At 38.9% G+C, this 24,315-nt stretch overlaps 1 protein-coding gene across 5 annotated transcripts in view; it reads right to left on the reverse strand.

The window, feature by feature from the left end:
* MYLK (myosin light chain kinase) overlaps window positions 1–24,315 on the reverse strand; it is a 410,235-nt gene that overhangs the window by 60,038 nt on the left and 325,882 nt on the right. For all 5 annotated transcript variants that reach the window (XM_074214675.1, XM_074214673.1, XM_074214672.1 and 2 more), the window contains 4 exons: window positions 22,006–22,056; window positions 18,246–18,373; window positions 13,736–13,889; window positions 8,251–8,553 (listed from right to left, as the gene is read on the reverse strand). In XM_074214675.1, coding sequence (XP_074070776.1) covers window positions 8,251–8,553; window positions 13,736–13,889; window positions 18,246–18,373; window positions 22,006–22,056 — 636 coding nt within the window. The remainder of the gene's footprint in view (window positions 1–8,250; window positions 8,554–13,735; window positions 13,890–18,245; window positions 18,374–22,005; window positions 22,057–24,315) is intronic.

Raw genomic sequence — 24,315 nt, forward strand, 5'->3', positions numbered from 1 at the left:
ACCAGAGACCTTGGTGAGAGACCTGGCGAGAACCAACTTTAGCTGCGGAGTCTTTGGCCAGGGGGAGGAGAAGTCTGCAGCCTGGAAATCATCCAGCTTGGTGTGGGACCTGAACTCCATACTTTTGGTGCATTACTCCAGGAACAAACAGTAGCTGCCACCCTCACCCCCCATCCCCTTAAGCACAGGTGTGGACTAAGGAGCCCACTCAGCTGAAAGGGAGATTGGCTTCCAGCCCATAGTTCAAGTCCAACTCAGACCCTGGCACCACTCCTCACTCTCTCCTCCCTTCCTCCAGGACTGGGAGAGGGCTTCAATCACTCCAGAGATAACAACTAGTACCCCCTACTGGCTGGCCCTTGTAATTACTAAGCCAAGTGAACAAAGCCTCTAGGATCTTCAAAAACAAACCTGAGAGCAGCCCCCCCTCCCAGATACTAGAAAAATGAAGAGAAACCATTGAAAAGGGGGACCCATGGAGAAATACTTAGAAGTACCAGATTCTAACCCAGAGAGATCTAGAACTTTTTTTTAAAGTTTTTTTTTTTGCAGGGCAAATGGAGTTAAGTGGCTTGCCCAAGGCCACATAGCTAGGTAATTATTAAGTGTCTGAAACTGGATTTGAACTCATGTACTCCTGACTCCAGGGCTGGTGCTCTATCCACTGCGCCACCTAGCCGTCTGAGATCTAGCACTTCTGAGGAGAATATGAATTGGTCTCCAGCCCAGAAAGACTTCCTTGAAGAAATCAGGAAGGAGTTCAAAAATCAATTGGAAAAGTTGGGAAAAGAAACTCAAAAGAAAATTAACACATTGCAACAAGATAAAAAAACACTGGAAAATACAATTGGACAAATAAAAAAAGAAAATAATTCTCTCAAATCATCAACTGGGCAAATGGAAAACTCCTTCAAAAATAGAATTGACCAATTGGAAAAGGAGTTGAAAAAGGTAAATGAAGAAAATTCTTCTCTGAAAAAAAGAATGGAATCTGTGGAAACTAATGACTTCATGAGACAACAAGATTCTGTTAAACAAAACCAAAAGATGGAAAATAGAAGAAAATGTAAAATATCTCATCAGCAAAACACTGACCTCGAGAAGCGATTGAGAAGGGACAACCTGAGAATTATAGGACCCCTGAAAACATTAAAGAGAAAAGAAAGCCTGGACTTAATATTACAGAATTTAGTGATGGAAAACTACCCTGATATCATGGAACCAGAGGGCAAAATAGTTATTGAAAGAATACATTAATCCCCTCCAGAAAGAGATCCTAAAATGAAAACACCAAGAAATGTTATGGCCAAATTCCAGAACTGTCAGATAAATGAGAATATCCTGCAAGCAGCCAGAAAGAAACAATTTAAATACCAAGGAGTCACAGTAAGGATTACGTAGGACCTGGCTGCATCAACATTATGGGATCAAAGGGCCTGGAATGAGATATTCTGAAGAACAAGGGAGCATGGAATGCAGTCAAGAATCCACTATCCAGCAAAGCTGAGTCTTTTCTTCCAGGGGAAGAACTGGGAGACTTCCAGCATTTCCTCATGAAAAGACCAGAGCTAAATAGAAAATTTGTACATCAAACAGGAGACTCAAGAGACACATGATAAGGTTGAAAAAAAAGAAAAAACTCCTATCCAATAAGATGAAACAAGCTAAATCCCTAATTTAGAGAAAGATTCTAGTAACTCTGGACAATTGTAACTCTGTTAGAGAGAATATACTTAGTCAGAAGTGATGGACACTCAACTTTTCTGTGATTCAGAATGATTTAAAGACAATACCTTCTTAAAAAGGGGAAGGTAAGTTGATGGGAGGATGGAGGAGATTGAATGAGGTAAATCTCATGACATCAAGAAAAGACCTATTGTAATAGAGGGGAAGAAGGGAGGAGGTGAGAAACACCTGAATATTCATCTCATCAGACTTGGCTTAAAGTTAACTTACACACATTCAGTTAAGTTAAGAAACCTATCTTACCTTTTAAGTATTAAAAGGGGAGAAGGGGAGGGGGAGAAAAAGGGGAACTAACAGAAGGAAGGCAAGGAGGAAGGGGAAAAGGGGAAAGACAGGGGAGGGGGTTGATATAGGAGGGGAAACACACTGAAGGTGACAGTATTCAGAAACAAAATACTGAAGAATATGTATAAAGGGAAAAAAGGGAAAAATACAAACAGAGGGAAGATAGCATGGAGGGCAATAAAGAGTTAGTAATTATAACTTTGAATGTAAATGCAATGAACTCTCCCTTAAAACATAAGTGAATAGCAGAGTGGACTAAAAACCAGAATCCTACAATATGCTGCTTATAAGAAACTCATCTGAAGAAGAGAGATACATATAGAGTAAAAGTAAAAAGTGGGAGCAAAATATATTTAGCTTCAGCTGAAGTAAAATAAACAGGGGTTGCAATCCTTATCTCAGACAAAACAGCTGCAAAAATAGCAAGAGATAAAGATGAAAGATAAAAGAGATAAAGAAGGACTCTATATCATCCTAACCATAGACAATAAAATAATTTCAATATTAGATAAATATGCACCCAATGGTATAGCATCCAAAATCTTAGAGGAGAAGTTGAAAGAGTTACAGGAAGAGATAGACTACAAAACTCTACTAGTGGGAATGGCTTAACAAACCATGTTATACTTATGTCTTGGAACACTATTTTTTTAATTAGAAACCAGGAGAGATGGGAATTTAGGGAAGCATGGAAGTATTTGCATGAACTGATGCTGAGCGAGATGAACAGAACCAGAAAAAACATTGTACACCCTAACAGCAACATTGGGGTGACGAGCAACCTTGATGGACTTACTCATTCCATCAGTGCAACAATCAGGGACAATTTGGGGCCTTAATGGAGAATTCCATCTGTATCCAGAGAAAGAATTGTGTAGTTTAAACAAAGACCAAAGACTATTACTTTTAATTTAGGGGAAAAAACCCCCATTATCTTATTATATAATTTTGCTAACTCTTATACTTTATTTTTTTCCTTAAGGATATGATTTCTCTCTCATCACATTAAACTTAGAGCAATGTATAGCATGGAAACAATGTAAAGACTAAAAGACTGCCTTCTGTGGGGGGGTGGGGGGAGGGAAGCAAGATTAGGGGAAAATTGTAAAAAACTCAAAAAAAGTCTCACTGCTTTTATACTCATGTGTTGATTTCTACAGCAATCTCTGGCACTGTTAATTCCAATTAGGAGGGAAAGCAGTCCAGGAATGGAGGATGGTCAGGAGAAAGGTTATCTAGCATAATCTTTTCTTTTTTTTATGGAAGAGGAAACAGAGGCCCATGATTCCAATTATAACTTGAGAAGATAGCATGATTAGGGAGGAGGCAACTCCAAGTATTGGGGTCAAATAAAAAAAACTGAACCTTTAATGCATCTGATCAGTACATTAAGATCACCCCATCTACCACTTAAAAGGGGTTCCTTTCCCCCTTTCACATATAACCAAATCAGGACTTAGGATAATTAATGTCTGTCAAGTGCAGATATCTGGAGCAGCTAGGTTGTACAGTGGATAAAGCACTGGGCCTAGAGTCTGGAAGACTCATCTTCCTGAGATCAAATCCAACCTCAGACACTTATTAGTTGTATGACCCTGGGCAAGTCACTAATCCTGTTTACTTCAATTTTCTCATCTGTAATGAGAAGAAAAAAGGCAAGCAAACCACTTCAGTGTCTCAACCAAGAAAACCTCAAATGGGGTCACAAAGATTTGGACATAACTGTAAAACGACTGAACAAAAAGTACTTTAAAGGATGCTTATGTAAATATCAATAGGCAATATGATATGGTGTAGAGATGCCATGAGGGTTGGGGTCCAGGTTCTGCTTCTGACACATTTTGGCTCTGTGATCCTAGGTAATTCTCTTAACTTTTCAGTGAAACTATCTAGATTACAGAGATGGTGAGCTCCATGGTACAGGGAGTTTCCTGAAATCACAGATACAGGCCCAATCCCCCAGATAAAAATATCAATTATCAGGAATGATGATCTTTTGGGGGATTTATTTTCCCTTTCAATGCAGCTCTGGGGTGAGGGAAGAAACCAAAAAGAACACACTTTGGAAAACCTATGATAGATCCAAGATCAACTGCTGAATGATTGGGCTTTTAAGTGTCAGCACCGTACTAAGCATTGAACTGCAAGTCACCTTACTTCTCTAGGTCCTAGATTCTCTGTCTGACCCAGATTTCTCTATCTTTCAAATGAAAGGAATGGATTAAACAATCTCTAAGTTCTTTCAGTTATAAAATCTTTTAAGTTCATTACAAAGACTCCCTTTTTCCAGATTCTTTCTCAACAGCCCTTGATGACACAGCACTTTATTTAGAACCTCAATAGCTATTTTGAAAAGGAAGGATTCCCAGATTTATGGTATAGATCTAGAACTCCAGCTAGCATCTCAGAGGTCCATCAATCAGTCAGTCAGTCAACAAGCACTCATCAAATATTTACTATTTTCTAGGCACTTAAGCCTGAGGGACAAACTTGTGGAGGGGACACATTTGTATACAAATAAGCTTGGGAGATACTAAAAAAGGCTAACATCCAGTCCTTGATCTCATTCTAATAAGGTAGGCAACATTAAAGCAACTAAGTACATGAAAGGTGTAAGCAACATAAATGGAAGGTGGAGCCTTCTAGGAGACACTTGGGGTAGACAGAGAGGAGAGGCCACAAAGGCCTCTTGCAGAAGGTAGGATTTAAGGCAGGGAAGCTAGGAGGCAGAAGTGAGGAAGGAAAGTAGTCCAGGTCTGGAGGATGGCCAGGAGAAATGTTATCTATCCCAATCCTTTCTTTTTTTACAGAAGAGGAAACTGAGGTCCAGGGGTAGGTGGGGCTGGGGGGCTTTGTCCAAGATCACATAGGCAGCAAGTATCATAGACAAGATTCAAACTCAGGTCACATGAGTCTAAGTTTGGGATTCTTTCTCTATCCAGCATGAAACTTGGAAAGACTTTATATTCTACTAGGCAACTGATCAAAAGGAAAGTAGCATCCATTCAACCATCTCTGGACAACTGTTTAAAGATGTGTGGGCCCTACAAGGCATCCCCTCCAAAAGTCCTTCTCATGCCCAAGGCAAGCAGGAATTGCTAATTAAATGCTAAATTAATATTTATTATAACTAGCATCACAACTTTAGATCAAATTAATATCCTGGTAGGAACTTTTTTTTATATGCCATATATTTACTTTATAGTACACAGGGTCAAGGATAAAGAACATTTAAGGGCCCATTTTATGGGGCTTAACAGCATAATTCTACTAATTTAAATGATTATAAAACTCTTTGTCAGAGTGCCTGGGCTTTTATGACATGCTGTTGATCCTATCTGTGATGTATTTGCTGTTGAATCCTTGGTCAGGAATGTGACCCCCTGATTATAACATTCTTCATTTGGGAACATATGGTCTTTATGTTGTGGTTCTCAGGGACTCACTGCAGTAAAAAGTAGACATTGCCTGTATAAGCAACATTCTGATAAAAGAAATACCAATGGCATTGGTATTAGAATTCTTCATCTACCCTAGCACCTGCTGGTCAGAGGTCCTAGCAATTTGGAGGGGGTGAGGGGGTGCCAGAGAATAAAACCATAAAAGGCCTTGAATGCCAAGTTAGAGAGTTTTAACTTTATTCCCTAGATCAGAGATTCTTAAATTTCAATATAATTGTTTTCCTATGCAATTCCATGTATTATATTTTAGGTATTTGAAAATATTATTTAAATAAGGGGTTCATGGGGTGCACCTGACTGCTAAGGGGGTCCATGACAAAAAAAGATTAAGAGTCTAATCAAGGGGAAGTCATTGAAAATATCTGGAGCATTATACATGATTTAGCAGTATTATGTTCAGGCAGGGTAACCTTGGCGGTGACCTGATATGAAGAGAGGCAGGTGGGGTGGGGTATTTAGGAAGCTGTCATGATAATCCAGGTGTGAAGGGAGAAACCCCTAACCTGGAGGTTCCATTAAGCCAACAATGCTACCAAGTGTTGCCCAAACCAGATTAAAATGTAATTGGAAAATATTTAACAAAATACATACCAATATAATAAAACCTAGATAAATATTAATATATAGTTTTCTAATCTATATGTGTCCCTAAGGGATCCTTATATAAAGTTTAGTGGCCCCTGTTTCTATTCCAGTTTGCTATCATGGCCATAAACTATGATGCTAGCAATAGAGAAAAGAAGAGATTGCTATAAAAGGAGGAAGGAAAGATGTGACCTGATATGAAAGATTTGAATTCAAATCTCACCTCAGACACTTACTGACTGCATGATTTTGAGCAAGTCACTCAATTTCTCTAAGCCTCAGGTTCCTCATCTGTACAATGGAGATATCCCCTACTTCACAGGATTGATGTAAGGATGAAGCAGTTTTTAAACCTTAGCTATTATTGCTGTTGGTATTATTATTTTAACTACTGGAATTAGTCTCTTTCCTAGGGCAGCAAACTAACCCTGAAGGCAATGGAACTAGGTCAATAAGGAAGCTGCTTTTCTTACCTTCATTGTTTCTAATTAGGACCTCTCCTGAAGAAAAGACAATATTTCTTCTTTAGTGAAACTGGTTAAATCTTAATCATAAAATAGTTTTAAAATAAATTTCTATTTATCAAGTTCTGTTCTGAATAAGAGATTTGTTTCTTTCAACAAAACAGTCTGAGTAAATAGGCATCATATGCACAAAAAATTCCACTCACTCCCAGGACAGAAATCAACAGTGAATAATAATTAAGATTGAGAATTGCCCAGCAAAATATCTACTCCAGATTGGAGGCTTGGAAAAAAATCATTCACAGGGTGACCTAGTCTCTGTACCAAAGTTGTTGTTACATAGAACCCTGATGATCTGGTGTTTTCTTTTTTCACTCCAGTTTCAGAAAAAAAGTTAGCAAAGATCTCAGGTGTTCATTGTAGTGAGAGAAATTTAGGGCAGGTTTATTAGATTCTCTATAGTTAAGATATGTATCAAATAAAATTATCTAATATTAAAGAAATGATTCTATATCATTTGATATCCAAATCAACCCAAGGATTAAATCAAAAAGAAGATTGATGACAAATTAAGAATTCTGATTTAAACTGATAGAAGTAAAAGACCTGGTGATCCCTGTATCAAACAATAACTAAATAATTTGATTAATTTACAATACCTGCTCAGTCATTAATCTCTAAATTAATGTAGGCATGCACTATTATATTTTAAATAGTTTAATAGTTTAAACATATTAGTTAAAGATTAACTGTCTTTTTTGTTTTTAACTTGAGAGGTATTTAGTGAGAATGATCAAATAAACAAAATCAAGAAAATTTCTAGTTTAACAATGAACACACAAAATGAGTTCTATAAGTTGAGAATAAGGTCAGCTGTCTCATGTAAGAGCTAGCTATAATTTTAAATATAATGTGAGACATTCTTGGTTATAAAGTTTGGGGAAGGGAAGTGAAAGCTTCATACAACTCTCTGGCTTACCTTGGAGTTTGTACCCTTTGATGGTATATGACCAAATCTGATGGCAGTGTATTGAAAATACAGTCTCAATACATGCCTTTTAAAAATGGAATCTGCTAGCTAAAAATGAGGGAACTACATGGACATCCATCAAATGGGAATGGGCTAAATAAATTATGTTACTTGAACATAATGGAAAATTACTAGGTTAGAAATGATAACAATAAGGAATTCAGAGAAGCATGAAAAGGTTTCTGTGAATGGACATATAACGAAGTAAACAAAATAAAAGAAGCAGGAAAAGAATATATTCACAATGACATGATATAAATGGAGAGAAGGAAAAGAAAACATTGCATGTTGTGTTATTTATAATGACAAAGCTTGAGCCCCTGGCAGAATTGAGAAAATGTATCTCTCTCTTTTGTTTACAGAGATGGACCATTAGACCTGGTTGACACATGATTGGTTTGGAGCTTATTGGGATTTTATTTTGAAACTGGTCTTGTTCTCTTTTTTATTCTTTGTTACAAGGAGTGGTTGACTTGGTAAAGGAAGGGGGAAGGATATAATGATGTAAGATAAGATGTTGATAAAATTTTTTAGCAGTAGATTAAATTATGGAGTGATAGCACCGTCATAACCTCAGATCTATGAGTGTTTCATGAACAGAGACCATGTCTTCTCCCAGCTCTATACACAGAGGGCATGCCATCTAAAAAGGAAGACAAGAACAATGAATGAGACTCACCTTCAGGTTTTTCTCCCACTGTGGTGAGCTCTGATTCTTGGCTGGGTTCACTGGTTCCATATACATTGATTGCTCGCACACGAAACTTGTATTCTCTATCTGGCAGCAAGTCCTGGACACTAAAAGAAGTGCTGCGGCATGTGGTCAATTCTTTCCACTCCTTGTCCACTGAGTCCCAGATCTCCACGCTGTAGGACAGCACAGCACTGCCCCCATCATATGAAGAACCATACCATGACAGGGTCAGAGATGAACTCCGAATGTCGGAGGCACAGGGTGTGCCGGCTGGTGGGTCTGGCTTATCTGGATACATGTAAACAGAGGACAAATCAAAACACCTTAAGAATTTCACAGAGAGTTTTTCCCTCTAATAAACTGGAAGACAATGGGGAGAAACTGCAAAGAGGAAAAACTTTCTAACAATTAGAACTAAACAGAAATGGAATGAGTTAGTCTCGGGAAGTGGTGGGCTCTTCTTTTTCCCTCTTATGGTTGGTTTTTGAGCAGGGGCTGGATGACCACATGTCAAAAAATGTTGTAATGAGGATTCTCTTCAAGTAGAAGTGGCTTTGGAAGACCCTCCTTAATCTGAAATTCTGTGATTTTATAATTCAGAACCACTCATTTACGACTTTTGGAGTGTGTGTGTGTGTGTGTGTGTGTGTGTGTGTGTGTGTGTGTAGCAGGACTTCCAGCTCACAAGTCATGATTTCCTGTGCTGTGTCAAGGTCATAAACTCATGTCTCAGAATAAGCCCAAGTTCAGACTCCAGCCTTCCCCCTGACTTGCTCTATGATTTTTAAAAAGTATCTTTACCTCTCAGGGCTTAATACAAGGAGGCAGAGCAGCCCTATCCATCTATCCTTGACTCTCATGGTGGGTTCAAATGAGATAATAACTATTTATGATCAAACCCTGTCAACATGTCACTGTTTCATTTTCTGGAATATTGGAAGAAGATGAGGCACAATTTGCTATTCTTAGGGGTCAAGATGACTTTTGGTCATGGAACCAAGTTAATTCTGCTGAATTTTGATCAAATACAGAAATGCCCACTTATCCAAGGATGGATTTCTCCTGACAAATGTGATGGACCATTTTTTTTTTTAATTTGCTGATTCCTTAGCTAGCTTAATTTCACCTAACAAATGCAAAGCCCTCCATCTAGTGGCAAAAAAGGCAATCTGCCGGCTATGGAGTACTTAGAGCCAGGAAAAAGATTTTCTAATGTAGATATCTGGAAAGCCCACAGCTTTGAAAAAATGGGGCCTGAGGTACACAAAGAGATAAGAACAGGATGTACGAGACCTATAATTTTTTTGGGGGGAGAAATTGCTGATTTTATTGTATAAGACATAACACCTCTGTAGTAAAACTTAACTAATTTTGAAAGGAGTTTTTTAAAAAAAGTTTAATTCAGGGCAGCTCGGTGATGCAGTGGATAGAGCACTGGCCCTGGAGCCAGGAGGACCTGATTTCAAATGTGACCTCAGACATTTCATAATTACCTAGCTGTGTGAGCTTGTGCAATCTCAGTGCCTTGCAAAAACAAACAAAAAGATTCAACCCCTTTTTTTCCGCTGGATCAACACAGTGCCCAGAATATACACTTGTTGACTTTATCTGTATAGTCTTCCTAAAAACAGTTTAATTCACATTACCAAATTAGTTTCAAATGCAAAATGTTTCATAAAATTACACTTTACACTTCTATTTGAACATTTCACTTAAATTCGCTAATTCAAGAAAAGGAAATCAAAGGTGGGCCTAAACAAAATATCTATTGAGACCTATAAATTTTTGCTAGGGCTTTAAACTCTAACTAGATTTGCAAGATATGAGGAATGGTCTCCTAGGATAGATACTAGCAGACCATTACTAATAGTAATACATACTAGGCTCAGAGATTATCATCATTTCTAAATTTTCTGTTTAAAATGTTCTTTTTAACATAGTTTATTCTTGACTCTAAAGAAGAATGGATAAAATGCATCTTTTTTATAGTGGAATAAGCACTGGTTCTGAAGTTTAGAGGACCTCGGTTGAAATTATGCCTGCATGACCTTGGACATATCCCTTAATATCTCTGGACCTCAACTTCTTTATCTGAAAAATCTCTTAGTATGTTGGAGGGAGGGAGGAAGTTGGTAGTAGACCAAATCGACTCTTGGATCCTTCTCAGCTTGAAATATATGATCCTTTTTTGTTGAAGTAGAGTACAATAGGTGTGGAACATATGGCATACTGTCATAACTGGTTGATGTGTTGATTAATTTTTGTGTGTGTGTGTGTGTGTGTGTTGATTCATTTTAATGGCTTTTACCATGCCTTCCCTCCCCTTTCCTTTTTTCCTTTTTCTTACAAGGGATGACTCTGGGAGGTAGGGGCTATTGTTTTTCTCATTTTATAATTGGCTTGTATGTAAGTAATATGAATACAAGAAGTAATAAACATATGCCCTAGGTTGTCCTGTATTACCTTCTATGGGCATTTCTTCTCCCTCTCCCTTACCCTACTAGCTTAGCTCCGGTAATAAAGAAAGAGTCAAAGAGTCTTTCAGATACCCAAAGAACATCTTAATAAGTTCCCGAGTTGACCTTTAAAAAAAAGAAGCTCCTTGAATTAAGACTCCACAAGAAAATAGCTTTCTTTTTTTAAAAAATTCTTTTTGGAAAGAAAATTCAGGTTAAGTGACTTGCCCAGGGACATGCAGCTAGTAAATGTCTGGGGTTGGATTTGAACTTGGGTCCTCCTGACTCAAGGGTTGGTACTCTATACATTCACTGCAACACTTTGCCCCCTCCCAATAGCTTTCTAATAGTTACATGCTTTAGTATAAGGTCTTGAAATTCGAGGTTGAAAATTTATCTCCCTATGACTAATCAGTGACTGAGCTTTGGCAGGGAAAAGGTCAATCTATTTTTTTAAAAAATAAAAAAGTAGCTGTAGACTGTACAAAAAGAAACAAAGTTTTAATATTTTGGAATAGAAAATGTAATATAAAGTTAAAAAAGCTAATAAAGGATTTACAAGTTATTGTCCTATTTGGACCTGCTTTAATCTAATAACAGGGCCATCTGTAATGAACACTCTCATTGCTAGTTTGCAAATAGGTGCTGTTAATGTGTTTGAAAGGTTTATCTCAAGTAAGTTTACATGATTCCTTTATGATGGTGTTTATGTGGTTCACATTCTTAGCAAATTCTGTTCATGGAGAATGCATTGATGTTTATGGAAAGGTAAATCTTGGCTCAATTCAAGTCGAATTATCAGTACATAATTCTGAATTAGTGGGGTCTGAATGAATGAATGAGGCTTTACTGTATATAAATTTGAGTCCTCATGTCACTGAGTCATTCTATTCTTAGCTCTGTGTGGGGGAAGCAGACAGAAAGCACCATTTGCCTCCATTCCATTCCCCTCTGAGGTTATTTAGAAGGGACGGTATTTAACATGCTGCTCCTGCCAGCTGGCTGGCCGCCATGCCGATGGCCCCTGTCAGTGCTGGCCTCACAAAATAAGAAACTAAACCATAAAAGGCTACATTTGCAGCATGGTTGATATGGGGGGGTTAGGGGGGAGAAAGCTTGTGGGGGATGGTAGTATATGTGTCGGGGGGAATGTCACGGGAAAAAGTAGCTGAAGGAGCCAGCCCCCAAAAGAGCCCATAAGAAAGGAGATGAAACTAGGAACTTAAGAGAATCAACTCTTGCCAGGGGGTGTGGAGTTCCATACTCATACATTCCTATTCTGTGTACCTGAACGAACAGTCCAGTCCAACCTAACCTCACCCAGGAACAGACAAGTCATTACTCACTTCTCATTCCAATGAAGTTAATTAATATCCAAAGAGAGTTGGGATCGGGAGGAAAAGGGGGAGATGTCACAAAAACAACCAGTCTCTCCATTTTACAGACTGGGAAAATGAAGCCCAGACATATTATGAATAAAAAAAATCAGTGGTGGAGAAAGAAAAGGAGAAAGTTCTTACTTCCACCCCTCAACCCTTAAATCCTCACAAGAGTTTAAAAAGCTGATTTCTATTAATGGAACAAGTTATGGGAAGAGGAAGACAGAAAAGGAAAAGAATGGGAAAGAGAGAAAATGTGAAAAGAGAATTGAAGAAAAGAGAGAGAGGGAAAAGGAGAGAGAGGAAGGAGAAAAAGCAGATTGGAGATAAAACAGAGGGAAAATGAGAATGAAGGGGGCAGGTCCTGATAGAGGGAGAGAGAATACATGAATTGATAGCTAACATGAAGTACTTGGATTCTTTGGGAATTCCCAGGCTCCCTGACTTCTTCCTTGAAAGTAAAGGAGAGGGTAGGTGAACAGAGAAGGTGTCCCAATCTCAATAAAGTTTTATTGTACTCTTTGTTCAAGGAGTCTGTGGTTGGAATTAACTGTCACATTTTTGTAGAGCTGGTCTTAAATGAGTTCCCTGGTTACCTTTCCCCACCTTCTACTCTCAATTTCTTTTCACTCTCCTGAGTCACAGCACTTTCTGCTTACCCCAACTCTGCCCAACAATAACTTCCTCCTCTTATGATCCTCTTAAAAACTGAGTCCTCAACTCCTAATGCCTTTGGTTTTTAAATAGTGAAGAGAAAAATAAGCAACTGACTAGTGGGTAGAAATATAGTACCACAAACTGCTTGGTCACAGTGGTTTTGAGTCTCATGATTTTAAAATTTTTTTTTCATGCTTTTTTTTTCTTTCCCCAATTTCCAGTCTTCTTTTTCCTTTTTTCTAGTCTCAGTTCTTTCACTACTTTCTTCTCTCCATTTATCTTCTTCCCATCTCTTGTCCTATTAGCTGGTCAGCTATTTTTTTTTTTTTTGCAAGGAATGGTAGGACCAGGGAAGGAAGTAAATTTTTCCCCCTTTTCTTCTCCCCAACTGATTCTCTCTATTATTTGAAGCATGTCTGAACTTCAGGTTTTCTAGCCTAATAAATAATTCCTTCTACCACGAGGATACCCTCTACTTTACCTGTAAACAAAGTGGCATCTATTAGGCTGGGAGTTGGGAAACCTGTCTCCTAGTCCTCACTCTGAGTTCTATTGCATTAACCCCTGCAGAACCAGGGAGCCAGATATACAGATCGTGTGTGTGTGTGTGTATGTATATCTGTGTGTGTGTGTGTGTGTGTGTGTGTGTAAACACATGCACAACTTTGTGCAGCAAAGAAATGAGTGGAAGTAAGAATCAGATCTTGAGGCTTTCAGAGCTGAGAATAGATGGAGAAGTCACATGAACACAAGCATTGTAGATATAGCCACAAACCCACTCAAATACCTTCACACACACACATCCAAGCAAAAGCATCCATAAACACCCAGACACATCTGAGCAAAGAGAGGCTGGTTTTGTAAATGTCTGCTCATCTTAATGGAGAGCACTGCGGGTTCTGCCCTCCCCCCTCCTGGAGTCCCTTAGTGGCTCCTGCTGCCCAAACACTGCCCCTTCCTTGGCCCTGACCCACTCACCCACAACGGTGACATTGACTTGAGCCTGCTTGGTGCCCAACTTGTTCTCCACCAGTAGAGTGTAGCAGCCACAGTGCTCCTGTCTGGTGGCGAGGATGGTTAGCTTGCTGCCATTCTCATTGCTCTCGATCTTTATGTGCTCACTTTCTTGGATCTGGTGGAGCAAATGGTACAATGAGCCTTGCCAGAGTGAAGACTTGGAGAATAGAGTGGGCTTCTCCCTGGCTCTTGGTTCCAGAGGGTCTGTGGTTGATCTGTGACAGAGACAGTTCTATCTAGAGGCCACTGATCAATAAACCAGTCTATCAATCAATCCATAAGCATTTAGTGAGTATCTTCTAGTGCAAGGCCCTGTTCTAGGTAGAAGGAAGACGATGGTAAAAATGAAACTATCTTTGCTCTCAAGGAGTTTATACTCGAGGGAAAAGGATAGGATGAGATACAATACATATTCTGTGTGTGTATAGGTGGGTATGTGTACACATATGGTATATACATACATGTGGATCACTTGATAGAGCAAAAGGCTGGGAGTTAGAAAGACTTGAGTTCAAATTCAGCCTCGGACACTTACTCTGTGTGACTCTGGGCAAGTCATTTAACCCTGTTTGCCTCAGTATCCTCATGTGTAAAATGAGCTGGAGAAGGAAATGGCAAACCACCTCAGTACCTCTACCATGATAACCCCAAATGGAGTCATGAAGTCATATGAACAACAAAGAACAAATAACACACATATGACAAATACTTACATACACACATACATACACATATATGTATATGAAATAAATGCAAGAGGCAATATATCATAAAAGAGATCTGGTTGGGGGTATAGGGATGGAGGCATGAGGGTGGAGAACCTGGGAAAATCACTTAACCTCTCAGTGCTGTGGGCAAATCTTTAAGGCTATACATTGCAAAGACAATACCAAACTGCATTGGTATTCCTTACTTGGAGAACCCCAGGCCAAAGGAATCACAGATTCAGTCCCCTATAATTAAATGGAAGATAATTTTTAGGAAGGAGGCACTGATATCTGGAAGGAGGGGAGGGATCACAAGAGGCCTTATATAAAAGATGGCGAATAACCAGCTCTGGAGAGCTGTGGGTTCTCTTTTCACACTCTTTTTCAGCTGTTCCATTTTTCTCTCTTAGTGTCAAAGTCAAATTCTCAATTTCAGTAACTTAGTAGTATCCCAAGCCCATGGTTAAAGGCAAAAGAAGCTGTGGAAAGTCTCTGGGTGTCTGCTAGGAAGGGAGAAGTGAATGAACTATTTCAGCACTTAGCTGGCCCTTAGGCCCAGGGTTTTGGGAGTTTACCAATCTTCCCTCCCCTTTCTGAATGTTGGATTATAGAAAGATTTTTTTAGAAACCTTTTCCAAGTTCTTAAGATTGAAAACCCCTTAACTTTAGTATCTTAACAAAGCATAAAAAATACAGGAATTCATTATTATTCTTTGATGATCCTGGGTGGTATGACCCAAGGTTATAGCTTGGAAGTCCCAAGAATGTTCTTCCCCTCCTCCCATGTCTCCATCTTCCTAATAATCATGTTTTTTTCGTCCTCCTATTCATATATCCTGTACCAACTAGGCTCTCCATGCCCTAGGGAAAACTACAATATCTTTTTAATAGAGCAAGGAGGGGTTCAGGAGAAAAAGGTTCCCAGGTTTCTGCAATATACATGGATACCTGTAGACTCACTCACAGTCAGATATGAGTCCCTGCTTTACATGTGGATTGTGTTCCAAAACTTTATTTGTTAAGTCTGAGGCTCAGACCACGAAACTCATTTCCCCAGAGAAACAAACTTCCTCACAGTGGTTAAATCTGCACGCTAATCCATATAAGATTTAACCCATAAGATGGCTGAACCACAGAACTACTGCCAAAAAGCTCACTAATCTTAGCTGTTTTATAGGCTGAGCTAGCTTTTGTGAGCTAGTTTGGGGAGCTACCTCCAATGCATGTCTAGCAACCATCTCTGTCCTTCAGCTAACACAACCTCTTAAGAAGCCTGAGGTCACAAACCTAATTCAGGTCCTAATCACCTCTCACCTGAACTTTTTACAACCCTTCCATCCATCTCCTATACAATTGCCAAAATCATATTCCTAAGGCTAAAGTCTGATCACATTTCTCCACGCAAAACAACTTCAGTGGTTCTTGTCCTAGAGCAGGGATTCCTGACCTCTTTTGTATTCTGATGAATCCTATGAAACCCTTTACAGAATTAGGTTTTAAAAATAAAAATTAAAATACATGAGATTATAACAGAGAGAAACAAATTCTATTGAACTACGGTTATTGAAATATTCATTGAGGGGCAGCTAGGTGACACAGTGGATAGAGCACCGGCCCTGGAGTCAGGAATACCTGAGTTCAAATCCAGCCTCAGACACTTAATAATTACCTAGCTGTGTGGCCTTGGCCAAGCCACTTAACCCCATTTACCTTGCAAAAACCTAAAATAAAAAAAAAAGAAATATTCATCGAGCAAACAATTCATGGGACCCATTTGAACAACTACCTCACTCCAGGATAAAATCAAAAGTCCTCTACTTGATTCCATAAAAGTTTCCTCTACAATCTGACTCCAAGTTACCTTTCCTGACTTCTTTTGTTTTTCTCACCTTTCTACCCTCTATGTTCCAGCCAAACTGGGATATTAGCTGTTCTCTAAACTCTGCATTCCATCTTTCAACTCTGCTTTTGAAAAAACCAACCCCCATGGCTGGAATGTATTCTTTATGCAACTCAGCCTTCTAGTCCTGTTTCTTTAAAGTTTACCTTAAGCTTCCATCTTCTCCCTGTTGTGTTGCTGATCTCTACACATCCCACCCCTAAAATTCTTTCTCTCTCAATCTCTCTCTTCTCCTCTTCTTTCAATTTCATTCCCTTCTCTCTCCTCTCTCTCTCTCTCTCTCTCTCTCTCTCTCTCTCTCTCTCTCTCTCTCTCACTTTTCCCCTCTCTCTTTCTCTCTCCTCTCCCATCCCTGGAGAAATGTTTAACAACATGAATAAAAATACAACACAACATAGATAATGTTAATTTTTGGTTTTCTAAGTAAATATGCACCAGCAGGAATCCATTTCTGAATGAATGGGATACCCTTCCCACAGAGATTAAGTTCTTTGAAGGTAGGTTCAATTCATTTTTGATTTTGAATCATATCACATTCAGCATATACCTACTTTCATGAACACATCTTTAGTTCTACTTTCCAGTTCTTGTTCTGGGAACTATAATTCAACCAATAAACCCATTCTTTTTGGAACATAGCTCAGACTTCCCAGAACAAAACAACCAAACAATCATCCTGGCCACCACTCCCACTTTCCTTTCTTTTTTTTTTTTATACAGACCAGCTGGCTGTTCCTATCTTTGCTGAAACTAGATGTCCAAGACCTACTCATTGAGTGATCTTATAATTGAATGCATGGGAGGCTCTGATTTGCTTCCTTTCTGACCTGGGTCAGTCTACTCTTACTTATAACAGCATGGTGGGCTCCCACTCTCTGACACTCACTGTATTTAGTGTGGTCCTTGGTGAAATGGGAATACAGTGTCTTAGGAAATACTTTTAACATTGCCTTTACCTGGATATGAGTGAGTACATAAATTTATAACTTGGGTATTTGTATATTTAGGAGTGCTCACATATATAGAACTTTTAAAAAAATGTGCACTAAAGTCTGAGGGGAAGACACTTTCTCTCACAGCCAACTGGGTGACTGCCTGTCTACTGTACATCAAGGCAAAACTCCAAGCCAACAGCATTCTGCTGAAACAGGCCTTTGTCATCAGGTATGTCAGGAACCCCAGGACTACAGTTTGTCTAGGCACCATGTCTAGGCGCCATGTCCTTGATTACTAAAAAGATGCATTATCTCATTTCATTGTATCCCCACACCAGCTATATGAAATGTGTGAGGCAGGGGCAAGGATAATTTTTCATTCAATGCAGATTGGAGAGTCTGCGAATTGGAGAAAGGAGGTGATTTATCCCCAATTACACTTCAAGTTTATGGTAGAGGAAGGGATGAGAACTCAGGTCTTCTAATCCAAATATGTGTAAAACTTAGCTGTAATTGTGTCTTACTCCCCTAAAGACTATGAATTCTATGGGGTCAGAGACCAGCTCCTCTCTTAATTTTGTATTTCCAGCAGCACTTGATATACTCTATATACAACAGATGATTAACAGATGTTTGTGGTTATTAGTGGTCATTTTATTCACCTAGATTCTGGGAAGGGCCCAAAATAGATTGGTTGAGGGAATACTCTCATTTGTAAACATCTCTGAGAAGAAAAATTCTATGCCTCCTTTAGGTTTTCATGACTCTGTGGTTCAACATAAAAGCTATCCAAAATATATGGTAACCTCTCTGATTTGTAAAGACTTCTCAGTAGGAAAAGAGTTCCTTTGGGTCTCCACTAAAAGATTTCTTCCACTAACATCTTGAATGGGTCCTGATCTCTCAAGTTCCCCACTCATGCAGATTACCTGTTTTCGGAACTTCATCCAGGTGCAAGTGATGGGCTGTGTGCCTCCAACTTTACAGAACAACTCCACAGACTCTCCAGCTCTAACCTTCTTATCCTCAGGGAACTGGATGATCTGAGGGGGGAGGGCTGGAAAGCAAGAGAGAAAGTGAGTCAGAGAAATAAAGAGATAAAGAAAAAGTCAGGAAGGCAGATAGATAAAGAGAACACACCTCTTTGAAGAACAAGTGAACCTCCCCCCTCACCAGAAGCTGATTCCCTAATATAAGGTGCCTTGAGAAGTATTTGATGTGATCATAGATTGCATTAGTCTACCTCCTTCTTCAGGTTGACACTTTGGGAGAGAACTGGAAACTGAGGTTTAGTTTGAGGGCTAAACCCCTCTCAATTGTAGTCACACTCTAAACACAGCATCCCTTGTTTTTCATGTTGAATGACACCATTCTTTTATTTTTATCACAATTGTGATATATTTAAGTTCAATACAAATTGTTTAAAACCCATCATGTGCAAGACAAAAAGAAGCCTGCTAAAGTGGATGGAGTCATCTGCCTTTGACATATACTTCCTGTGTGATTACAGCCAAGTCACTCATACTCTCTATGCCTCAACTTATGTCTCCAAAATTCTAAGTTAAGGAAAAGTTGCAGAGCTTATCCAAAGAGGCATCTTTTTAAACCAATGAAATCACAGGTCCTGACCAAAAAGAAAATGTTCTAAGTTTAATCCTAATATTAATAATAGTTGTCTTTTGATTTGAAGAAGACCACGTCAACCAAGTTAATGGTAGCAAGACTCTTGTGCTTTACGTTTATGATAGTGAGGGGTATCGTGGGCAAAGACATCCTTCCCACTTGCCTTCTTTAGAACCATTTCACCCCATGGCTGGATTTCATAGGAAATAGGACTTCTGATGATGATGATATTGCCAGAATCTCTTGTATGGTTTCCTCTTCCACGTTAGCAAGGCACCCTAGTGCTACTATGACAAAAGCACCAGCATGAGATTTCTGGTAACAGTGGCAACAACATGATCGTCAGTGTTGAGTTTTCCTGGCATATCAACGGGGCAGGAAACAAAGACGAAAAAGTTCTTCCTTTCCAGGATGTATATTCGAGTGAATCAGGTAAATCACATATGGAGATAGAAAGGGTCAAAGGGAGGAAATGAAACAGAAAAAATCCATGGGCCTGTTGCTTGTCTCCTTGGAATATAGTCTCTACTCTCAGGGAGCCTCTAGTCATATTAGGGAGACAAAGCCAAATCCATATTAAAAAAACAAACAAACAAGAAAGACTTTGCAAAAAGGATATATTTGGGGGCGGCTAGGTGGCGCAGTGGATACAGCACTGGCCCTGAAGTCAGGAGTACATGAGTTCAAATGTGATCTCAGACACTTAATTACATAGCTGTGTGGCCTTGGGCAAGCCACTTAACCCCATTTGCCTTGCAAAAATAAAACAAAACAAAACAACCCCCCCCCAAAAAAGGAATACATTTGAATTCACATAAGTATATCAGAGGGTCTGGAGTATGGTGGTAGCTGAACTGCATGGAAAGATTTTCTCAGAAAATCACAGAATTTGTGAGTTGGGAGGTACCTCAGTGGTCATTCTTATAGAAAAACTCCAGATGAAAATATGACCAACAAGAAGCCCTATATGACTTTTGGGTGGTGCAAAGGACAGAGCACCAGCCCTTAAGTCAAAAGGACCTGAGTTCAAATCCAGCTCCCCATACTTGCTACTTACTAGCTGTGTGACCCTAGCCAAATCACTTCATCCCAGCTGCCTCATACACACACACACACACACACACACACACACACACACACACAAACAGTCATTCAGCCTCTGCTTAAAGAACCCCAAGGAAGAAGAATTCATCACCAAAGGCAGCTCATTCCACTTTGGGACTGCTATAAATGGTAGAACATTTTTTTCTGAGCTTCACCCTAAATTGGCCTCCTTGCGGCTCCCATCCACAGCTCTGGGTTTTTGCCCTCTGGGGTCAAAGAAAATAGCAACAGCCCTTTAATTCTTAAAGATAGATATCATGGTTCCCTCCAGTTTTCTCTTCTCCAGGCTAAACACTTCCCAGTTCCTCTACCTAGCTTCATATGATGAAGACCAAAGACCTTAACCTTCTGGGTTTGTTCCCTTAGACACTCTCTATGATCTTAAACTGTAGTTCCCAAAACTGAACCCAATATTCCAGATGAGACATGATGAAGGTTACTCTTAATGCAGTTAAATTTTAAATAAGACTTTGGAGAAGGGGAAGAGCAGTTGTACAGTGTTCTGAGGATAGTGGTACTGCTAATATGGCTGAACTAATCTATCAACAATGCATTAAGCACTATGCTAGACCTGGACTAAGCCCTGGAAATACAAGAATCCAAGTAACAAAACTTGTCCTCATGGAGTTTGGATTCTTTTGGAGAAGACAACACATACATATGTAAGTATTTATGGAATAAATGCAAGGTAATTGGGGAGGGGGGAGTACTAGCAGTCAAGGGGAGGCTAGGTGGTATAGTGGGTAGAGCACCAGGCTTGGAGTCAGGAAGATTTAAGTTCAGCTGCCTCTGATACCTACTAGCTGTGTGACCCTGAGCAAGTCACTTAACCATTTCCCTCATCTGTCAAATGAGGTAAAGAAGAAAGTGGCAAACCACTCCAATATCTTTGTCAAGAAAACCCCATATGGTAAGGGCAGGGAATGTCCATGGGCCATAGAAGGCCCACAGCAACCACAGACAGGACTTGATGTTGGTCCAACATTTATTTAATTCACTCCTAAATAGTTCCTAGATTTGTGGAATTTAAGTAGATAATTTTGTATGGTCTTCAAATGATGTTATAAATATTTAAATGATCTTTGACAGAAAGAACGTTCCCCATCCTTGCTATATGGGGTCAAGAAGAGCAGAACATGACTGAAACAACTCAACCATAACAACAGTAGCAGTTGTGGATATCAGAATAAGTTTCACATATAAAGTGGTTCATGAGATTCTAATAAGCAGAGGTGAGGATGTCTTCCTTTGTCCAGGCAAAGGTAAAAAAAAAAATCTAGTGTGATCAGTGTGGCTGAACTGTAAACATGAGAAAAAGGAGATCAATGGATGATGTCAGGAAAGGTAGGATGGGGCCATATTGTAGATGTTTTTAAATGTCCAACAGAATATTTCATCCTGAGGGAATAGGGAGCTACCAGAGTTTGTTGCATAGGAGGAGTGCCAAAGTCTGTACTATAGGAAGATCACATTGGCTGGAAGGAGAAGATGGGATGGAGAGGGGAAAGACAAGGTAATAATCTATCATTATAATAATAATGATTTTATATCACACATTATGATAATGACTTTGATCAAGTCATTTAAATTCTTGGTCCTTGGTTCCTAATGCATAAAAGGATCATTATAATGGCCTGGGGGAGAAGCAGTAAGAACCTACTAAGTGAGTAGAAATAAGGCACCAAAATGAGAGATGTGATGACAATATTTGTCAACTCATTAGCTCTATGAGGTGAGGATGAATGAGAAAGGGAAGAGGGGAAGAGTTAGGCTGGGGCTCAGAAGAAAAAATGAGCAGACTAGCATGAGGGAGCCTGGAACCAGAGATATAAGAGATGAAGGATAAAGACAGGGCTATCCTGAGTCATCCCTCCAAGCATCAGGGGACCAGTATGTCAACAGGGAAATCCAAAATTCCAACAGTCGACCCCTTGTCATAGGAAGCTACCAGCAATTAATTACCTGCCTTCGGGGGAGTCTTGGGAGCAGGTTTCTTTTTCACTGTTGCATCACCTAAAATACAAAGAAGATCAAATTACTTTTGGCATTTCTTAGCATCCTAAAAAATTGCTACATCTTATTACACATAATGCCCACTGACTTTTCACTGTCTTGACTACTCCCAACCCCACCCAGGATCCATTCCCTGAATTTCAGTTTCAGATAAAATATCCTACTCATCCTGCCCCACATGGTACAATCTCTATATCAAAAATCAGGGAAAAGAGGGAGCAGTCTCTGGAGCCTGAGGTCTTGGGATAAGGAAGATACTATGGTCACATTAATAAGAGATATCTACTCCCTAAAGTAAACTTACCAAGCATCTTCCTTTCCCCCCTCCTAACCCCTCAAAGGACTGGAATATGAAAACAACACTAGAAAATCCAATTTGCCTTTTGTGTGGGCCCAAGGAACTTAGTTTTTGTCCTGGGCAGGGAACCTTAGCCAGAAGCTTTCATTTTCAGTTCAGAGCCCTCTATTTTGATTGCTTGCAAAAAAAGGGATGCCTAACAGAAGGACCTATTCAGTAAACAGGAAGTCTTGGATTTAAAGTCTAATGTTCATGAGCCTCAGAAGTCTTATTTTAGGAAGGAAAATATGGTACAATGACAAGCAAATTAGAATTGAAATCAGAGGATATGAGTTTTAGTCATACATCTAGCAAGTACTATTTGTATGACTTTGATCAAGTCATTTAAATTCTTTGGTCCCTAGTTCCTAATGTATAAAATGAGGGAGGTGGACAAGATGACCTCCAAAGTTGCCTCTCAGCAGTAAATCTTTGATTCAATGAAACAGTTATAAATTTATAAATCACATACAAATATTGTTTGAAATTTTAAACCCTTCAGAACCTGGCCCCTTCCAATATTTCCAGTCTTCTAATACCTTAGTTGACTTACCATATAATCTGCAATCCAGTGACCCTGATATCCTTGCTATTCCTTGAACATAACAGTCCATCTCCCAATTCAATAGTTTTCACCATATCTGGAATCCTTACCCTCCTCATCTACTAATAGTTTCTGTGGCTTCCCACCATGCTAGTTAATGGCAGTGAGGGATATAAAAGAATAGGAATAAAAACCTAGAACTGTGATATCGATGATATGAGGTACTTCCAGAGGAGAAAACTCCCTTTGCCAAATTGGCGCCAAACTCCCTTTTCCAAATTTACCATATTGCATCCTTTTCTGCAACTTATGGTCTTAGAGAATTAATTACAGCTACAGTGTCAGACCCAAATAGAATTTGGGACTTAGCTCTTCTCAGAAATACATTGATCCAAGACAATTCCAAAGGACTTAGGACAAAAAGGACTATCCATTTCTAGAGAATGAACTGCTGGAGTCTGAATTCAGTTAGAAGAAGCACATTATTTTTCACTTCCACTATTATTTTCCTCTTTGGGTCTGTGTCTTCTTTCATCACATGACTAATATGGGAATATGTTTTACATGACTGAACATGTATAGACTATTTCAATCTACTTATTGCCTCAGGGAGAGAAGAGGTAGAAGGGTCAAAGAGAAAATCTGGAACTCAAAATTTTAAAAAAATGAATGTTAAAAATTGCTTTTCCATGTAACTGGAGGAAAAATAAAATATTATTTAAAAACAGAAATGGGGGCTACTAAATCATACCTTAGAAGCTCTTTAGTCTGCATATTGACTTAATTTCATTTTTTATTTATTTAGGTTTATTTATTTATTTAGGGTTAAGTGACTTGACTAAGGTCACACAGCTAGGTAATTATTAAGTGTCTGAGGTCAAATTTGAATTCAGGTCCTCCTGACTCCAGGGCTGGTGCTAATTTATCCATTACACCACCTAGCTGTCCCTGTACTGACTTAATTTTAAATTTTAATATTCTTTATTTTATTGTCTTTTTATTTATTTGTCAAATATTTCCTAATTACATTTTAATCTGATTTGGATTGTTGGATAGTACTTTTTGTCCTGAGTCTTTTAGAATTGTCTGGGATCACTATATTATTGAGAAGAGTTAAGTGGTGGGGTCAGGAGTTTGACATATCTGGACCAAAACATGGGGAATATTGCTTACAGAAATAGCAGATATATATAATCATTTATAAGGAATATTGCACAGCCAAATATAACTAAATAAATGTCTAGAGGTATATAGAACAATAAATGGCAACATTTATAAAGCTCTCTAAGGTTTACAAAGTACTTTACATATATTATCTTCCTTAATCATCAAAAACAACCTCTGTTAATATCTGAGTTTTATAAATGAGGAAATTGTT

The sequence above is a fragment of the Macrotis lagotis genome, chromosome 1, assembly GCF_037893015.1.
Source record: "Macrotis lagotis isolate mMagLag1 chromosome 1, bilby.v1.9.chrom.fasta, whole genome shotgun sequence".
Classification (NCBI taxonomy): Eukaryota; Metazoa; Chordata; class Mammalia; order Peramelemorphia; family Peramelidae; genus Macrotis; species Macrotis lagotis.